General features: G+C 44.6%; 1 protein-coding gene across 4 annotated transcripts in view; it reads left to right on the forward strand.

The window, feature by feature from the left end:
- The window catches only part of ANKFN1 (ankyrin repeat and fibronectin type III domain containing 1), a 281,459-nt gene extending 267,761 nt beyond the window's left edge, over positions 1 to 13,698 (forward strand). For all 4 annotated transcript variants that reach the window (XM_081849564.1, XM_081849563.1, XM_081849562.1 and 1 more), the window contains 2 exons: positions 5,544 to 5,763; positions 11,432 to 13,698. In XM_081849564.1, coding sequence (XP_081705690.1) covers positions 5,544 to 5,763; positions 11,432 to 12,228 — 1,017 coding nt within the window. In that variant the 3' untranslated portion in view covers positions 12,229 to 13,698. The remainder of the gene's footprint in view (positions 1 to 5,543; positions 5,764 to 11,431) is intronic.
- Positions 13,699 to 18,634: the final 4,936 nt, after the last annotated feature.

Here is an 18,634-nt window from a genome sequence, read left to right on the forward strand (position 1 = left end):
GGGAGTTGGAGGCCAACAGCATCTGATGAGACACAAGTATTCCACTCCTGGAATAGAGTTCAGCAGAGTTCAGGATACAGAACGTAGGCCTTTTGAACCCAAGTGGTACTGTACATCTCACCGCCATTTTCCAGCCTTTTGATTTTTTTTGGTTTCTTGTATAATTTATACTAGCAGATGCTTCTAGTAGCCGAGACAGCTGTGCCTAATTTTATGCCCTGTCCCAATTTTTGAGTCCTTCCTTATTCATTAATTCATTCACTTACGTTTTTAGTGCTGAAGTTAATACTTAAAAAAGAGCAAATCTTGGGTGCAGATGCTGAACATTGGCCCACCTCTCACACGTACCTTCAGCATAAGGCTTAATCATTTTTAATTTGTATATGTGGATCTGATTATACCAAATCCACATGTTCACAAATGTTCATCACCAGTAACATCCTCATTTCAACAGGTACATAGTCCCCCTCTAACCGTGAACCTGAACTATCCCAGTAGGTTTACAGTCCCACAGACTCATTTCATGAGCCAGTGTGGTATAGTGGTTAAGAGCGGTAGGCTCGTAATCTGGTGAACCCGATTCTCATCTCCGCTCCTTCACATGCAGCTGCTGGGTGACCTTGGGCTAGTCACACCTCTCTGAAGTCTCTCAGCCCCACTCACCTCACAGAGTGTTTTTTGTGGGGGAGGAAGGGAAAGGAGAATGTTAGCCGCTTTGAGACTCCTTAAAGGGAGTGAAAGGCGGGATATCAAATCCAAACTCTTCTTCTTCTTCTTCATGGTTGCCAGCCACCATTTTTCCTCCCGATTTCAGAAAACATAGCAGCACATAAGAGAGGTGAACAGCTGGCTGTGCATAAATTTGTTATTGCTCCAAAATACCAAAACGAAAACACCAAATCCCGGGCCAAAAGTGCCTGCAATCATTACAAAATGAGAGAGCGTATGTACCGTAGAAGGTTAGGAGTCACAATTCTCGCAAAGCATGATTTATAGGGACATTGAGAATTTTTTAAAAAATGAAATAGAAAATATTAAGGATTCAAACAAAGGGGTCTGTTGTGGCCTCAGCCTAGCACTTCTTAGAGAAGACAGTGACTCAAGCTGTAGCTTTCGTGATTGTTCGTAATGGATGAAAATGTAGCAGAGCCTTTCAAACCACAGTGTTTTGTACCAAATTATTGTGACAGTGTATTAGACTTGTCAGGTTCCTTCCCAAACTAAAACCAGCTGTATTCCACCTATTGAGGGGAGGGAGGGACTTTTGGCCCAGTGCATACCGCAATCTTCAGCGGCGACCGCAAAACCACAAGAGCATTTGTATGATCCTAGATCTGAGACAGTGCTGAAGTCACTACACAAACCAAACATTGTAAAGAGCAAAGGGAGTCCATAAAAGCTGTTCTGAAATGGGAGCTGGAGAGAAACCAGAAAGTAAAAAATTATATGCCGTAGATAAGGTATGTTGTGTCTGAAACAGGCTGTTGGGCAGCGAGAAAAGGGGTATTTCAAGATTGACCCAAGCTAAGCTGAATATCTGGAGCTGAAATGGCAATTAAGTTATAATTTATATGTACAGTAATGTGTCAGGCACTCTGTGAGAAGCATGGCTCGTATGACTGGGCTATTAGCATAATGTTCCTTTAGAGCTGTGTCGGTGACAGAAACAAGGGTCCATACTTAAGCTTCATTAAATATATTGGGTCAGACTGGGTAACAATCAAACAGGCTTGGGAGGAGTTACTGTGAATAATATGCCCATCAAAACAGGATGGCAGCTCCCCATGATTTACCATATTTTTTGCCCTATAAGTCGCACTTTTCCCCCTCCAAAAATGAAGGGGAAATGTATGTGCGTCCTATGGGGCGAATGCAGGCTCCTTGGCTTCAGCGATAGCAACGCAAGGCCTCCGAAGCCTGCGCTCCGGAGGCTTCGCGTTGCTTCCTCTGAAGCCAGGAGAGTCTGCTCTTTGAGGCTGGCTGTGGGGGAAAGCAGAGGATGGGGGGCAGCGGGGAGGCGCGCGACACCTTCCCGCTACTCTCCAACCTGGCTTTGAGGCTGGCGGTGGGGGAAAGCAGCGCTTTCCTGCGGGCTTTTGCAGGAGGTGGGGGAATTCCACCACCTCCCGCAAAAGCAGGAGAAGCTCTTGGAGTAGCGCACAGGCTGCGTGCAGCCTGTCCACTGCTCCCAGAGCTGTGGGGGGGAGAATCATATTATTTCCTTGATTCCCCCCCCCCGAAACCTAGGTGCATCCTATGGGCCGGTGTGTCCTATGGGGCGAAAAATACAGTATCTCTTTCTCTCACACACACATATTATTAATCACCAAACCAAATCCTTGCTCAGCACTGGGCCAGTTCATTCACACAGCTGCTGTCTTGAAAAACAGCAGCCCGCTATGGGGTTGTAGGGATACCCATTCCCTCTGGCCACTCCCAAGTGGTCTTCTGGACTTCCCAATACGTGCTCTGATTTTGGCTCCAAGGGGTTAGGAAATCCAGAAAGGTTGAGCAGCTACCAAGAATCTCTCCTTGATTTCTTCCCTTTGGTGTTGCAATTTGGTGGTGTTCCCATGATGCTGATACACAGATAGTACTGTTTGCAGGACAGTCTTACTCGTTCTTGAGTTAGAACTTTGTAGGGGAGGTGATCTGTCTTCTTGTTTGGCGATCACTCGTAGACGAGTAAGATTGTCTTCCATACACACAATCTTACCAGTGAGTCCGTAAGTGACTGTGGAGGCCAATTCTGGATCCACACGTCCTTCCACAGTGGAGAGATAGGTTTCCAGGCAGGAGTTGATCACGGTGAGGGTTTGCCAAGCGTGCCTTCCTCTTAGCAGGTTTCTCTCTTTTGTCCTGAGTTTGAGCATCTTCAAAGCCCATGACACCTTTGGTCAAGGCTGTTTATGGGTGCCAGAAGCTACCAGTTTCCAGAACAGTGTCTGATCTTTTGCTTTTGCCGCACTAATTAATTCTAGCCAGCATTTTCTGGTATAGGCATTCTTTTGGTGGAGTATTAGGTCTTTATATTCTTTTTTTAGGGCACAGACAGCAAGATAGGCTTGGCGTCTGACAGAATTTTTGGCTGTCAGGGCAGCTTTGTAAGCATTTTGCAGGGCTTTCTTTGCCTCAAAGCAGGTGTAATCAAACCAGGGTTTATTTGATGTTTTTGGTTTAGTTGACCTTTTTTCTGTGGTATTAAAAAGATAGGGTTTCAATTGTTGGAGCAGACTCTCATACACGGCTCCATGGGTTATTCCATGGGTGATTCTGAGACAGTTTATTGTTTCACATTGTTTCTAAATTTAGTGTTGTATATTGTTTTATTGTCTGTTTTAACCATATTTGCACAGCAGTTTTTAATGTTGTGAGTGTCCTCTATTTAAGAGGCTTCTAATCTGCAGCCTCTTATAGTTGTTTTATCTGCGAGTCTTTTAGTTCTTATGCTCTTACAGCTGTTTTAACTGCGTGTCTTTGTTGGTTTTTAGCTCTTATCTGTTTTAATTATTAGTTTTTTTATCTATCCATTATCTGTGTTTAATCTTGTATTTTATTCGGATGTTTTATGCCTGTTTCCTTGTCCTCATTTGCCCTAACAATTATTGGTCAAAAATCCCAACTGCTATTTTATCTATATGCTTTTCTTAATCCTGGTCTGTGACCGTAATAAAGTTCATTCAAGGCTGTTCTCCAGTTGGAGCGCTCGCAGGCCAGTGTTTCCCAATTGTTGGTGTTTATACTACATTTTTGATTTACATTTACATTTTGATCTGTAAGGGATATAGGGCCAGGTATCTGAGGCTTTAAAAGGCATAGCCTCACACAGTGTGTTTTTTTTCTGGTGTTATGCACCAGTATGCAGTACCAACACCTTCCTTCCCCCCCTCAAAAAAAATCAGAGCCTTTTGCTTCCTTCCTAAAACCCAGGAAGCTAATGTTCTGGCAAGCTATGAGAACCCTCCCTTACTAGAACCTTTTTTTCGGGGGGGGGGAGCACTGACCTATATACTATGTTCAGGCAGTGAAATATTTTGTTGGTTTGTTCCCACTTTGGGAGGGAAAGCAGAATAGAAAGGGAACAGAATGCTTAACCCTTTCCCTCACCCCACTGTTTTCCCACTAGAGTTCAACCCTCAAATACATTGATCCCCCTCCATGGGTTCCAAATGTACTTTCTCCCTTATGAGACCCCTTCTGGAACCTCATAAGGAGAGGAAAGATTTTCAGGGGGGAAAGCACATCTTTTCTCTACCCCTCCCTTCTCCACTTCTACCTACCCCCCCCCCAAAAAAAAAATGTGACTTGGCACCTAACAAAATTGATGGTCCATATTTTGCTTCCTTCTGACAATTAGTTCTATCCCTGCAAAGCATCCTTCTAGGTCTGTGTGTTCTACCATAGTAGCAGCCTATGAGCACTTTTCAAAGACAGCACAAGGTAGAGCAGGGGTAAGGGACTTGTGGCCCTCCATATATTGTTGGACTACAACTCCCATAAACATTAGCCAGCAGAGCCAATGGTTGGGGGTGATGGAAGTTGTAGTCTAACAGCAGCTCAGAAGCCATGGGTTCCCTTTCCCTGATGCAGAGGACATAAGAAGTATAGTCCACAGAAGTCTAGTGTCCAGATCAAGGGAAGTAATAGTACCACTCTATTCTGCCTTGGTCAGACCACACCTGGAATACTGTGTCCAATTCTGGGCACCACAATTTAGGAAGGATGTTGACAAGCTTGGAATGTGTGCAGAGGAAAGCAACCAAGATGATCAAAGGTCTGGAAACCGAGCCTTATGAGGAATGGTCGAAGGAGCTGAAAAATAGGAGATTGAGAGGAGATATCATAGCCATCTTCAAATATTTAAGGGCTGCGCATGAAAGATGGATCAGGCTTATTTTCTCCTGCTCTAGAGGGTAGGACTCGAACCAATGGCCTCAAGTTAAAAGAAAGGAGATTCCAACTAAACATACAGAAAAACCTTCTGACAGGAAGAGCTGTTTGACCGTGGAACGGTCTCCCTCAGAAGGTGGTGGACTAGCTGAGATTCCTGCATTGCAGGGGGTTTGATTAGAAGACCCTTGGGGTCCCTTCCAGCCCTATGATTCTATGAGTAACAACAACAATAATTTTATTATTTATACCCACCCATCTGACTGGGTTGCCCTAGCCACACTGGGCATGGCTGTAGTAAAGAATCAGGAATGTTAGAGAATCAGGAATTGTTCTTGCCGAGTCCCAGCAAGAAAGAAAAGCTGTACCTTTCTTGCCAGAAGAAGTTGGCAAAAATCGCCCTCTGTCAGAAAATTGATGGCTGAGGCACAGCAATAATTCTGGGAGTACAAGAAGACTATTCATCTCAGAGATCAGGGGAGGCTGAACCACATCAATGACAGATTTCCTTACCCCCTTTAAAGCTATAGGAACTGCCAGTCATCATTACACTTCTCTTGTAATTAACAATGAGGTATCTATTTAAACTTGTCATACATAAACCCAATGTTGTTTTAATATATATATATATCTGCACCATCTTCTTCACATAGCAAATCGATGAAATCTGGCGTGAAATGAGATGGATCAATGAAGCACTACAATACGCACGGTACAGACAGCCGCCTGCTGGCTTGCCGGTAGCAAAGATTGTGGATCTGTCAGAAGAACCCATCCAAAAGAAGATAAGTTCAACATCGTCTCACCTCGATTGTCTTCCATCCCCGCCACCCTCGCCAGAGATGGAGACCCACCGGAGAAAAGTCTTGAGCGGTAAGGGAAAAGCTTTTTTACTCCCCTTCGGTCTAGGCAAGAAAAGGGCACAATTCTCCATCACTTCTGACTCAGAAGCATGTGGGCATTGTAGCTTATGACTTGCCCAGCAACCATAAGGTTGCCTGTGTTTATATTTACCTCTCTCGCCCTGACCTAGCCACTGTGATCCACGCGACGGTCACCTCCAGACTGGATTATTGTAACTCGCTCTACGTGGGGCTGCCCTTGAGACTGACCCAGAAACTCCAACGGGTGCAGAATGCTGCGGCGAGACTCCTTACAGGGTCCTCGCCGCGGGATCACATTCACCCGGTGCTATACCAGCTGCACTGGCCCCCGCTGGACTCCAGGATCAGGTTTAAGGTGCTGGTTTAAACCTTTAAAGCCCTATACGGCCTAGGACTCTCGTACCTATGGGACCGCCTCTCCTGGTATGTCCCACGGAGGACCTTATAGTCTTCAAACAAAAACACCTTGGAGGTCCCGGGCCACAGAGAGGTTAGGCTGGCCTCAACCAGAGCCAGGGCTTTTTCGGCTGTGGCTCCGATCTGGTGGAACGCTCTGTCACAAGAGACTAGGGCCCTGCGGGACTTGACATCTTTCCGCAGGGCCTGCAAGACAGAGCTGTTCCACCAGGCCTTTGGCCAAGGCACAGCCTGACCCCCTCCTTTGGTAATTCTTCAGAGAACTCTAGCCCAATCAATTTGATTTGAACTGATTTTATAATGAATTGATTTTAGAATGCTGTATTATTTTACTGTTGTTAGCTGCTCTGAGCCTGGCTTTGGCTGGGGAGGGCGGGATATAAATAAAATTATTATTATTATTATTATTATTATTATTATTATTATTATTATTATTATTATTTGCCACAGGCAAATGGCTAAAAGCAGAGTGAGGAAGCCACAGGCAAATGGCTAAAAGCAGAGTGAGGAAGCCTGCTTTTAGCCATTTGCAAACACAGCGATAGAATACTGAGATCCAATCCACACACCTGTCATGTAGATCACGCACCCACACCAGCCATAGCTGTACCATTTTTTTAGGGTCCCTCACACAAATGCTGCCCGTTACACAATGAGATTGTCCATTCCATGTGGGGGAATGAGGAAACTGGTGGGCACTTTTCACATGGTGACTTCTGCTAAATGATACAGGTCAGGAGTGCAAAACTTGCCACAGAGATGTCAAGATGCCTGTGGAGATGGCTAAGTAATCTCAGGGCCAACTATTGACTTCCAGCTCAGTGTTGGCCTTCTTCATCCTGGAAGTAGAATTCTGCTTTGTCTCCTAGTATGTTGCAGCTCAGAGCTTAAGGTTCATGGAGAAATTAAAAAATAAATATCAATGGGAGGGAGGGTTGTGGGTTCATTTTCCTTCCAGCCTGTGACACCTCTCCTGTCTTCACATCGCCTCTCTGCTCCTCTGGCCTTCTCTTGCAGTTTGGACAGGTGACTTCTCTGCATAGCTGTCAACATTTCCCTTTTTTAAAAGGGAAATTCCCTTATTCCGAATAGGATTCCTTGCAAGAAAAGGGAAAAGTTGACAGCTATGCTTCTCTGCAGCATGGGTCTAGTGATTTAGTTTAGCTGGCATTCTTCAATTGCACTCAGATGGTTTGTGCAAGGGAACAACATCTTTGCAAAAATCAAATTAAGCAAGGCTGCTAACATCAGATGGTTATCACTGAACTAAAGAGTTTGGTACATTATCTAATGCTACAAAGAAAAGAGAGATTTTTGGCTGATTGGAAGAGCAGGCAGCAGGCAGCTGAGCTCGGAGTAATGATGAAGAAGAAAAGGACCCCAGAACACAAATGGTTATAAAGAGATGAGCCTCAGGAACAACAAGGCCAGAACTAAGAAGGAACCTTTGGACCTGTGCTCTGCTGCCTCTTGTGGTTATCTAGTCAGAACTACAGACTTCCCACATCAATGATGTTCTCTCAGGCTCCAAGATGACTCCATCAGCCTAGGTCAGGCATCCCCAAACTCGTCCCTCCAGCTGTTTTGGGACTACAACTCCCATCATCCCTAGCTAACAGGACCGGTGGTCAAGGATGATGGGAATTGTAGTCCCAAAATAGCTGGCGGGCTGAGTTTGGGAATGCCTGGCCTAGGTGGTCCATTGGTGTCTGCTGTCCTGAATGGATGAATTTGTCCCTTTCAGTTTCTTTTCAGGGACAAGCTGCCTAACTTATGCCCTGCTAGTTTCAATGGGTCTACTCCAAACAAGTCAAAAACTGGATATTAGCCGTTGTGAATACACCATTTTAGCTCATACCGTATTGGCCCAAATATAAGCTGCACCAGCATTGCCAGCAGCCTTTTCCTTTTTTTAAAAAAAAAAATAATATTTATTACTTTTCCAACAATTTAAACACTACAAAAAAAGAAAAAGAAAACAATACAATGCAATACAAAAACACCACACAACACCAACACATCAAACTAACAAAACAAAATAAAAACAATTCAAAACACATCAAACAATTTCGGCATCCTATCCCTCATTCACTTATTTCCGCGACCTCCTCACACCTCCCTTTTCGTATTCCACTTCTGTTAATTGTTTCAGCAATTCCTTTCCATCTTCCTCTGTTTTCAATCCTATAATTATCTTAACACATTCTAACCTTATTTTTTCCTTTAATACTCTATTTATACTTTATAAATATTTATAAGTATAAATATACTATTTTTACTTAATTCCTTATAACATTTCCACTAAAGCCATATAACTTCATTCCAAAATTTTTCTAGCATTCACTAATTTTACAATATTTCCGTAAATATTCTTTAAACTTTTTCCAGTCTTCTTCCACTGACTCTTCTCCCTGGTCTCGGATTCTGCCAGTCATTTCCGCCAGTTCCATATAGTCCATCACCTTCATCTGCCATTCTTCCCGGGTGGGTAAATCTTGTGTCTTCCAATACTTCGCAATGAGTATTCTTGCTGCTGCTATTGCATACATAAAAAATGTTCTATCCTTCTTTGGCACCAATTGGCTGACCATGCCCAGGAGCCAGCAGCCTTTTCCCTTCCTCGCTCTCTCCCTTCTGGCCTTGGGGGAGAGGATGGGGAATTACGCACAGGGTGGCCGCCGCTTCCCCACGCTCCTGGCTGCATACTGTATGGTCACTAATATAAGCCACACTTTAACTTTTCATGGTCGGAATTTAGGGAAAAAGTGAAGCTTCTATTCAGGTCAATACGGTAATTTGAATTTCAAGTGCTTTAGACTTGTTGGCAGCTAAGTCAACCTAGATAGCTCCACTCCTGAAGGCTGTCTCTGTAGGCTATACTTAAGAAAAGATAGAAAGTTAAGAGCCCACCTTAGTAATCATCTTCTTATCAATATACTCCTAATCACCCTTTTACCTTAAAAGTTAAGGATTACCCAAGATAATGCCTTGGCAACCAAATATGGAACATAAGGAGAGACTTGCCCAGACTTGTTCCAGCAGGACGCAACATATCTGAGGTGAGTTTGGAGACAGCAGAAAGGAAAGCTAATTAATTGGCTTACCCATTTGAAGTTGCGTTGTCAAGAATCTGCAGCAAGGGTAGCCAACATGGTGCCCTCAAAATGAACTACAACACCCATCAGCTGCAGCCAGTATGGGCAGTTGTCAGGAATTATGGGAACTGTAGTCCGAAACATATGGAACCCCATTGGCTATTCCTGCTGTAGTTTGTACAGGTCCAACTTAGTACCGCGCCAAATATTTCTCCATGACAAAAAAGAAATCCCTCCTCCGCAGCAAACTGAATCTGTAAGATAGCTGTGAATTTCCAACTTATGGGGAAAGAGAGGGTAACAATGTCGACATTCATGTAAAGAAAAGTTCATCTCTGATCTAAACTCTAGGGTCTGACGGTTCCACAAACAGTCCACAAGTTTCTTTGGGGAAGCCGTTCAAATACTTGAGGTGATTTATGCTGCAGCAAGCCTGGATTTGCCACAGAGTATACAATGAACAAGAAGCCACAGCCAATCACATCTCCCTGACAAAAAAAATATACCTATATGGTACATGTATCTACAAGCATGTACTTACCCCATTCGCAGTGTACACTTTTAAGCGAATATTTCAAAAACTAAAGCACAGTCCTATGCTGCAGATACTCTTACAGGAGAGTTTTAGGATTTGGTCAAAGCCCATTACATTAGATATATACCATTGCTAGTGTCCCTACACCATTGTGACCTGAGTTTTTTTTTCCAGTGGAATGCTACACTGGAATAGATCCCTACAGTTGATACAATTCCAGGATGCAGTGTCATGGACATAATGAGAGGGTGACAAAGGAAGGTCAGAATTACACCAAATCCAATGGTCCCACTATGAAATTAAATACTGCCTAATTTTTTTTTATTAAAATAGGATAGGTAGCACACCTCATCAAATTCTTAAGCACCTCCCCTTTTAGAGTTCATTAGGCGATATCGTGTGACACCACAGGAAATCCCATCCATACATTGTTTCAAAAGGAATTAATTCCATTTAAATTGCATGATTATTATTTTTTGCAAAACCCAATTTGCAAGAGACTGATAAATGCAAAATCTGCAAAATCCAACCAACCCATAACTGCTTTTCACTAGGTGCTATCAACTTAGTTGCCTTAGTGTTCGTGGAAACTAGAGCATAGGATCTGTCTTAATATCAGTGCTTTTTTTCTCTAAAAAAAATATGTTTAGGGGTACTCTCATTTTCTTACTCATATTGAAATACTGCCCCTCAATGAAGCCAAACTTAGATTCACAAAATGTTTAGGGGTATGCTACCCCTGTGTACCCCCAGAAAAAAGCACTGCTGTAATAAAGCATATCAACTGTTTGTCAGCATAGTCATATTTCAAAGGATAAATTATATGGACTTCTGTTCAGACTAGGTAAAGGTAAAGGTAAAGGACCCCTGGACGGTTAAGTCTAATCAAAGGCGACTATGGGGTTGCGGTGCTCATCTCACTTTCAGGCTGAGGGAGCCAGCATTTGTCCACAGACAGCTTTCCCAGTCATGTGGCTAACATAACTAAACCGCTTTTGGCAAAACAGAACACCATGATGGAAACCAGAGTGCATGGAAACACCGTTTACCTTCCAGCCACAGTGGTACCTATTTATCTACTTGCACTGGTATGCTTTTGAACTCCTAGTTTGGCAGGAGCTGGGACAGAGCAACAGGAGCTCAGCCCGTCACAGGGATTCGAACCGCTGACCTTCTGATCGGCAAGCCCAAGAGGCTCTGTGGTTTAGACCACAGTGCCACCCGTGCCCCCCCTTGTTCACACTACAAGCATTATAGAAATAGCTAGTATCACTCCTGACAAATTTTGCCCTATTACTGCATCTAATGTATGTACAGTTGTACCTTGGTTTTCAAACAGAATGTGTTCCGGAAGTCCGTTCGACTTCTGAAATGTTCAGAAACCAACGCGCGGCTTCCAATTGGCTGCAGGAGCATCCTGCAGCCAATCAGAAGCCACGCTGGATGTTCGGCTGCCGAGGCAAAGTCCGCAAACCAGAACGCCTACTTCCGGGTTTGCGGCGTTCACATTCCAAGTTGTTCGTGAACTAAGCTGTTCTGAAACCAAGGTACGACAGTATTGGGTGTACAGCCTGCCAGTGACTCATCCGTTGTCCTCCTCTTCTTTGCAGACTCCCAGCCGTACTCGGATGAAGAAGGCTGCTCGGAAGTATTCCTTCCAACCGACAGTGACTACGACTCTAGCGATGCTTTGAGCCCGAGGGAGCTGGATTTGGTCTATTCGTCCTCGCAGGACATATCCCACCAGGCCGTGAGCTGCCTGAGCGGCAGCGCACCAGACGTTCTCCAGATCCACGACATCAAGCCTTGCTTGACTCCCAAACAGAACTTGAGAGGGGGCGATACCTTGGAGGCTGATGTCGATCAGTCTAAGGAGCACCTGCAAAGCCTGTGTCTGGGAGGAGGGCTTTCCCCGAAATGCACGGAAAAGTCAGCCAGTTTGAGGCAACCCTTGAGCTTCTTGGGCAAGAAGAAACACGGAAAGCATCAGCACTCCAGCTACTTCAGCCGGCACCATCGCTGGCTGCGCGTTCACAGCGAGAGCCAGTCCATCTCCCTCTCCGAAGGTCTGTATACTCCACATCTCACACGAGCTATGGAGTTCTCGCAAGAGCCTACCTCTGGCAGCGAGCAGATAAGCATCTCCATCGACTGTCCGCGCAGCACGTTCTTACCTCATGCTACAAGCCTCCCGGAAGAAGGGAAAGGCAAATACCAGGAACTGAGGCCGAGCATCCGCAGGATATATGTGGAGTCGTATGGCACCGGCGAGGATGGTAAATCCTGGGCGCTAGGTAGCAGCCGGCCGGTGGAACATGAAGATTTGCACATTTCCACAGGCCAGCGAATGGTTCCAGAAGATCAGTCCAGTTCCAACACGGCTGAGGTATACAGCAGCGATCTTTAAGGCTGTGCAGTGGCTCTGTTCCCCCTCAGTACTGCCTTCAGGATGTGATCGCAATTATTGCAAATGGAGGAAGAGAGAGGTCTCGCTTCAAAGCAACCTTTGCATTCTCGTCTTTGCCAGATGCAGTTCAGATTTACCATGCATTTCTGAGGTGCAGCATGAAAAATGGGTTTGTCTCTTGGAAACATGCATGCCTGTGCAACCATCTTGAAAACAGGGAGGCTGACCCCAGATGGTTAAGGGTTTTTCTGTGCTTTTAATAGGGCAGGGAGAAAGGTTATCCAATGAGCTTTCTTTTCCCCATGTGCAAAAGGGGCTTTCGGGGAAATGAAAAGCATTCATGTCCCAAGATAATGGGCTTTCGATTATACTCAGAGAAGAGCTGCTTAAATTAATGGGCCTAAGTTGGCCAGATACATTAATTTCAATGGGTCTGCTTTGAATAGGGTTAATGTTGGATACAGCTCCATTTGCTGCCTGAGGAGGAACAGCAGCAATGTGAGCCAAACACACATCATCATCATCATCATTATTATTATTAACATTTATATACTGCCCTATACCCACAGGTCTCCATTTACTCCTCCATTTGCCCCACCGCTTTCCCACAAGAAAACCCAGTATTTCGCGCCAAATTGGAACAAACGGCAGTTGGGTTTTCTGCGGATCGCCGTTTATTCCTATTTATCACTAAAGAGTGGGTTTTCCGGGGGGGGGGGAGCAGCAGGGCAAAGGCAAAACCACTCAGACACATGCACAGAAAGTGTGGGAGAAGCAGAAAACTCCTTAGGCCCGTGCTTTCCAGACATAGGAGAAATAGACAGGTGGATGAGCATGGTGTGTAATGTGCGAGGCCAGTCGATTTATTTTGGTACCTGAAACTGAAAAATCCAGAGCCTTTTCCCCTCCCTGGCATAACAATAAATTAAATGGCTAGCTCACCCAAAATCAGCTGCCTAAGACAGTCACTTCACTTGGCTTCATGGTAGTGTTCATCCTGCAAGAAAAAAAGGGGGAGTGAGAGCTCTCTCTTTTTGCCTTCTTTCCTACTCCTAGTGTACCCAGCCCCAATCAACTGCTGATTGGCTGCCATTTTTTGTTTCAAGGTTACTCTTCTTTCCTAGCCAAAGTGTTGCACCATCACATAGCAAATCAGATTTGGGCTGTGTGATGTCCCAGAGCATCATTCAGCATGAGGGCAACTCACGCGGCGCTGATAGCATTTGATGGTGTCGGTGACCTCATTGTGCGGCCCAATATGATTGGCTACAGGACATGGTCATTGGTGTTAGGACAGATAAGGCTGGCTTGAAGAATGAACCGGTGCCAGCGGGGCAGCCGATTGGTGCTATGAAATGGCACACCAAGGGAATGGGGATAAAGAGGGGTGCCCATTTTGAGCTGGGAGGGGGATTTGTTCTGCCGTCAGTCTGCCCCCATAGGGTGGGTGGGAGGAATCACACACAAAGATCTCCCCAGGTAGTGCTTTGGGGAGAGGGCAATAAAACTGTCGCACAAAGCATTCCTAACTAAGCCCTAACTTTTGATATTTGCATGTCTGGGAGCTGCTGTAGAGGGAGAGGAATTCCTTCGGGTCATAGCTACTCTACGGTGTTCAGCTAGCTGCTGCTGCAGATTATTTTCTTCACCTTACAAGTCTACCGTTCCCAAAGGTCTTTGTGGGGAACCAGGACAGTTAAAAGCGATACTGAATCAAAAGAGGTTTGCAATCTACATGTTGCTTCTGCGACGGGGGTAGAATTGGCAATTCTGTTTGTAGGATGCCTGCGAGCTTCTCCTTCTCATCTCAAAAGGGGTTTGTTAGGCAATGGGGTTTGATGGCTTATTCCCATAAAACATGCAGGATAAGAGAGATGATTTTTCTCACCAACCATGGACCAATCCCAAAAACTGAAGTGTTGTATTCTCTATGGCGTTGGAGCAAAAGGCATTTTGAAAACCACGATTCTTAACCTCCATAGTTTGCCCTCATTTATTATAGTAGACACTGCAGAGACCAAACTTTGAAATATAAGTGTACCTCAAAACTCATGCCCAAGTTCGTACAAGATTCTAGCTGCTGTGTGGCCCCACACAGAAACCCAGTGGGCACAGTGACCTTGGTCCAAAATTCTCACTCTACACCCCTGGAAATCTGAGCTTTAACTCATTATTACATAGGACATTTTGGATCATGAAGCAATCTATGAAGTGAAATGAAGGGTGAAATTAATCTCAGTTAAGTCTCTGTACTAAGCTGAAAATAGAGGGAAACTATCTAATAATGTTCATTTCAGAATTACAAACTAATCTTCTGCGGTAAAAACAAGCCAAAAACCTGGATCTTTTAGTCAAATTAACACCACCTCCATTCCCAAACAACTTGTGTGTCCCCCCCCCCCGCCCTCCCCATTTTGCTGATGTTATAGTTACTGTACAAAGAAAAGATGACATTTTCATTTTATTCCGTTTCATTTTAATACAGTGGCCTCGTCTGGACGACACATTTAAAGCTGTATCGTACCACTTTAAACAGTCATTGCTTCCTCCAAAGAATCCCGAGAACTGTGGTTTGTTATGGGGGTGATGGGAGAAGAAGACCCTAGAGAGCCTGGGTATTGTAGACAGGGAAGTCTGGGAACTGTAGTTCTGGGGGGATTGGGGGGTCCCAACTCTCAGCACCCTTTACAAACGACAGCTCCCGGGATATTTGCAGGGAAGACCTGACTGTTGAAAGTGATATGGTTCTGCTTTAAATGCAGGTGGCCCTGCGTCTTGCATAAACTTCTTTAAAGACCAAGCTTCACTTAGGGCTGATGTTAGCACTTTTTGAGAGAGTGGAAGCTATCGTTATAGAAACATTGCTGCGTCTAGTATGCCAGGTTCTTTTGTCCCATTGGTACTGGTTGTACAGCTATCACAAACCTCAGCCCCTTGTTAACCAGAGATTATGGTATGATGAATGAATGCAGCACTTCTGATGCTGTTGGACTGCAGTTCCCATTATCCATTCCCACTGGCCATACTGGATGCAGCTGGGAGCTGGAGTCTGAAGGGCCACCGTTTCTCCTTCGTACAAACTGTACTGTTGGTTTTATCACCAAATTATGTGCGATCAGGGTGGAGAGGGCATACCCTCCAACATTTCTCCAATGCAAATAGGGACGTCCCATTCCATAATGATAATTTTACTATTTATACCCCACACATCTTACTGGGTTGCCCCAGCCACTCTGGGCAGCTTCCAACATATATAAAAAACATAATAAAACATTAAACATTTTTTCTAAAAAATTTCCCTATACAGGGCTGCCTTCAGATGGCTCGGGGGTCAGATAACTCCATACCCTCCAACATTTCTTCAGTGAAAATAGGGACTTCATAAGGAAAAGCGGGACATTCCAGGGATCAAATAAGAAACTGGGATGGCTTCTCTAAATCAGGGATGTCCCTGAAGATTAGGGACACTTGGAGGATCTGGGAAGGAAGGATGTCAATTTTCTAGTGCAATGGTGGATGCTTTGTTGTTGTTGTTTAGTCATTTAGTCGTGTCCGACTCTTCGTGACCCCATGGACCAGAGCACGCCAGGCACTTCTTTCTTCCACTGCCTCCCGCAGTTTGGTCAGACTCATGTTTGTAGCTTTGAGGACACAGTCCAACCATCTTGTCCTCTGTCGTCTCCTTCTCCTTGTGCCCTCAATCTTTCCCAACATCAGGGTCTTTTCCAGGGAGTCTTCTCTTCTCATGAGGTGGCCAAAGTATTGGAGCCTCAGCTTCACGATCTGTCCTTCCAGTGAGCACTCAGGGCTGATTTCCTTCAGAATGGAGAGGTTTGATCTTCTTGCAGTCCATGGGACTCTCAAGAGTCTCCTCCAGCACCATAATTCAAAAGCATCAATTCTTTGGTGATCAGCCTTCTTTATGGTCCAGCTCTCACTTCCATACATCACTACTGGGAAAACCATGGCTTTAACTATACGGACCTTTGTTGGCAAGGTGATGTCTCTGCTTTGTAAGATGCTGTCTAGGTTTACCACTGCCTTTCTCCCAAGGAGCAGGCGTCTTTTAATTTTGTGACTGCTGTCGCCATCTGCAGTGATCATGGAGCCCAAGAAAGTAAAATCTCTCACTGCCTCCATTTCTTCCCCTTCTATTTGCCAGGAGGTGATGGGACCAGTGGCCATGATCTTCGTTTTGTTGATGTTGAGCTGCAGACCATATTTTGCGCTCTCCCCTTTCACCCTCATTAAAAGGTTCTTTAATTCCTCCTCGCTTTCTGCCATCAAGGTTGTGTCATCTGCATATCTGAGGTTGTTGATATTTCTTAATTCCGGCTTGGGATTCATCCAGCCCAGCCTTTCGCATGATGAATTCAATGGTGGATGCTAAGTCGGGGGGGGGGGGACTGCTGCCTGAAACCGTCCCATGTTCTGCCCCGAATTTTAATGTTGAGTATTCCCTACCTTGCTGTATGCACACATATTTGCTGAAAATTCAAAGTGTTCAAATACTTGATATGTGCATTTGATATCAAATGGCATTTGACTTTAATTCTTTGGATCTGAGCGTTGATACTGGGCAATACATGATAGCTGGGAAGCAACAGCATTTCACATTTGATAGTATTTTGGCAATTTACGGGATTTCTTACTTAAAGCTTACTAAGCTCAGAACAGTCAGGGCATGTCAACATTATATTTAAAGATGCAATACTATACACACTTACTGGAGAGCAAATCCCATTAAACTCCGCAGAATTTACTTCTGGGTCGACATGCACAGGAGTGCACTGCATAGCTGTCAGAGCCTAAGATTAAAATTTCAAAGTAGAAACAGTCAGAATTCAGAAGGCAAAATTACATTTCAACAAACATCAGGTGTTTACTTGTTTCAGCGCTAGGGGTTGCTAATTGTCCTCTTGTACCTTGCAATTTAATGACATCGGCACGCTCCCTGAAGCTATGGATGCATACAAGGAAGTTCAAGAAAGATATGGTCCTGACAAGCTGTTCTGCAATTGCGACTAAAAGCTGATAAATCAACATGCTTCCGTTTAAGTGAAATGAATAACACTGCAATGAAAGCCACTAAGCTGGGTTGAATCACGTAAACGTGGGCTTAATCCTATCAGAGCCCTCACGTATCTCCAGATCACAAGAGCTCCCAAATTAATTCTCGGCCTAAAATTCGGTTTTCATGTATAACTAGCTAGATTTGCACCCATCATTCATTGCTGTCAGGCTGGCCCACTTACTGAAATCCCGGCTCAAACACTGTCCAGTTAAAAACACCCCTCTCTGTTTGCCTTCTGAATTAACTACTACACATTCATTAATGATTGGGTCATTTTGCATGCATGCATGCGTAGATACAGCAAAGGCACCCCACACAGAAAGCTATAAATTACTACTTCATTGCTGAAGTGTAAATATTTTTAAATGGAGCCAATGAAAGATTCGAAGTGGTGGGGAGGAGGGAGAGGGGGAGAGGGGTTTAGTGTATATAGGGAATGGAATGTTTTATCCTGAACGTTTACGCTTGGGGTATTTAAAGAGAAATGTTTTGGAAAGAAATGGTGCATCTATCTGTTGCATGTATTACACACACACACACACACACACACACACACACACACACAATGTACAAAGTTGCTGGTCAACTCTTTTTAAACACATGGCTTGTGACTGTTATGTAATATATATATATATATACACACATACATACATACATACATACATGTATGTATTTATTTATATCTCCAGTGCCGCCTTACCAACAACAAGGCTGTAGTGTGTTTGAAAAAGATGCTGTGCAGCTTAGAGGCTTCTAAGGTTCTGAATTCAGAGTTTCTGCAAAGTGTCAAACTTTGCCATCAGCAAAATATATTTTTAGAACAGGCCCCTGTGTGTCTCTGTGTGTGGTTGCAGAGGCAAGTTCCTCCATGCTGGGGTTCCTTCTCGTTTCAGTCATTGTGCTCTTTTACTTCGTACGGCAGGCAAAGTGGATGCCTCATCTTCTGATGTTGTGGTGTCACAACGGCAGATTTCCCCTGTGCCGGTAGAGTAGCGAGAAGCTCAGTTGTTGGCTTCTGCTCACGATGCTCTCTTCAAAACAACAAGAAGGCTGGGTACCCTCATGGTGTGCCAAGACCCACACCATGACAATATGGTCTGGATTCCTTACTCTTGCTCCGGGCAGGAGCTGAGCACAATGGCTGACAAACTAAGGTTCAGAAGAACAAGGAGACAGCTGATCCACGATGAAAGAGATCACTAATTCTGCTGAAAGGTAGAACCACGCTGTGGGAGACAGGCAGTGCTATTTTTCTAGAAAAATAGGTGCTGGAACTCACCATAAATGCCTCCCTTGTTCTCTTATAGTGGCAACCGCTCCCCACATTAAACA

This window comes from Podarcis erhardii (genome assembly GCF_964252035.2).
Source record: "Podarcis erhardii genome assembly, chromosome: 2".
In the NCBI taxonomy this organism is placed as follows: Eukaryota; Metazoa; Chordata; class Lepidosauria; order Squamata; family Lacertidae; genus Podarcis; species Podarcis erhardii.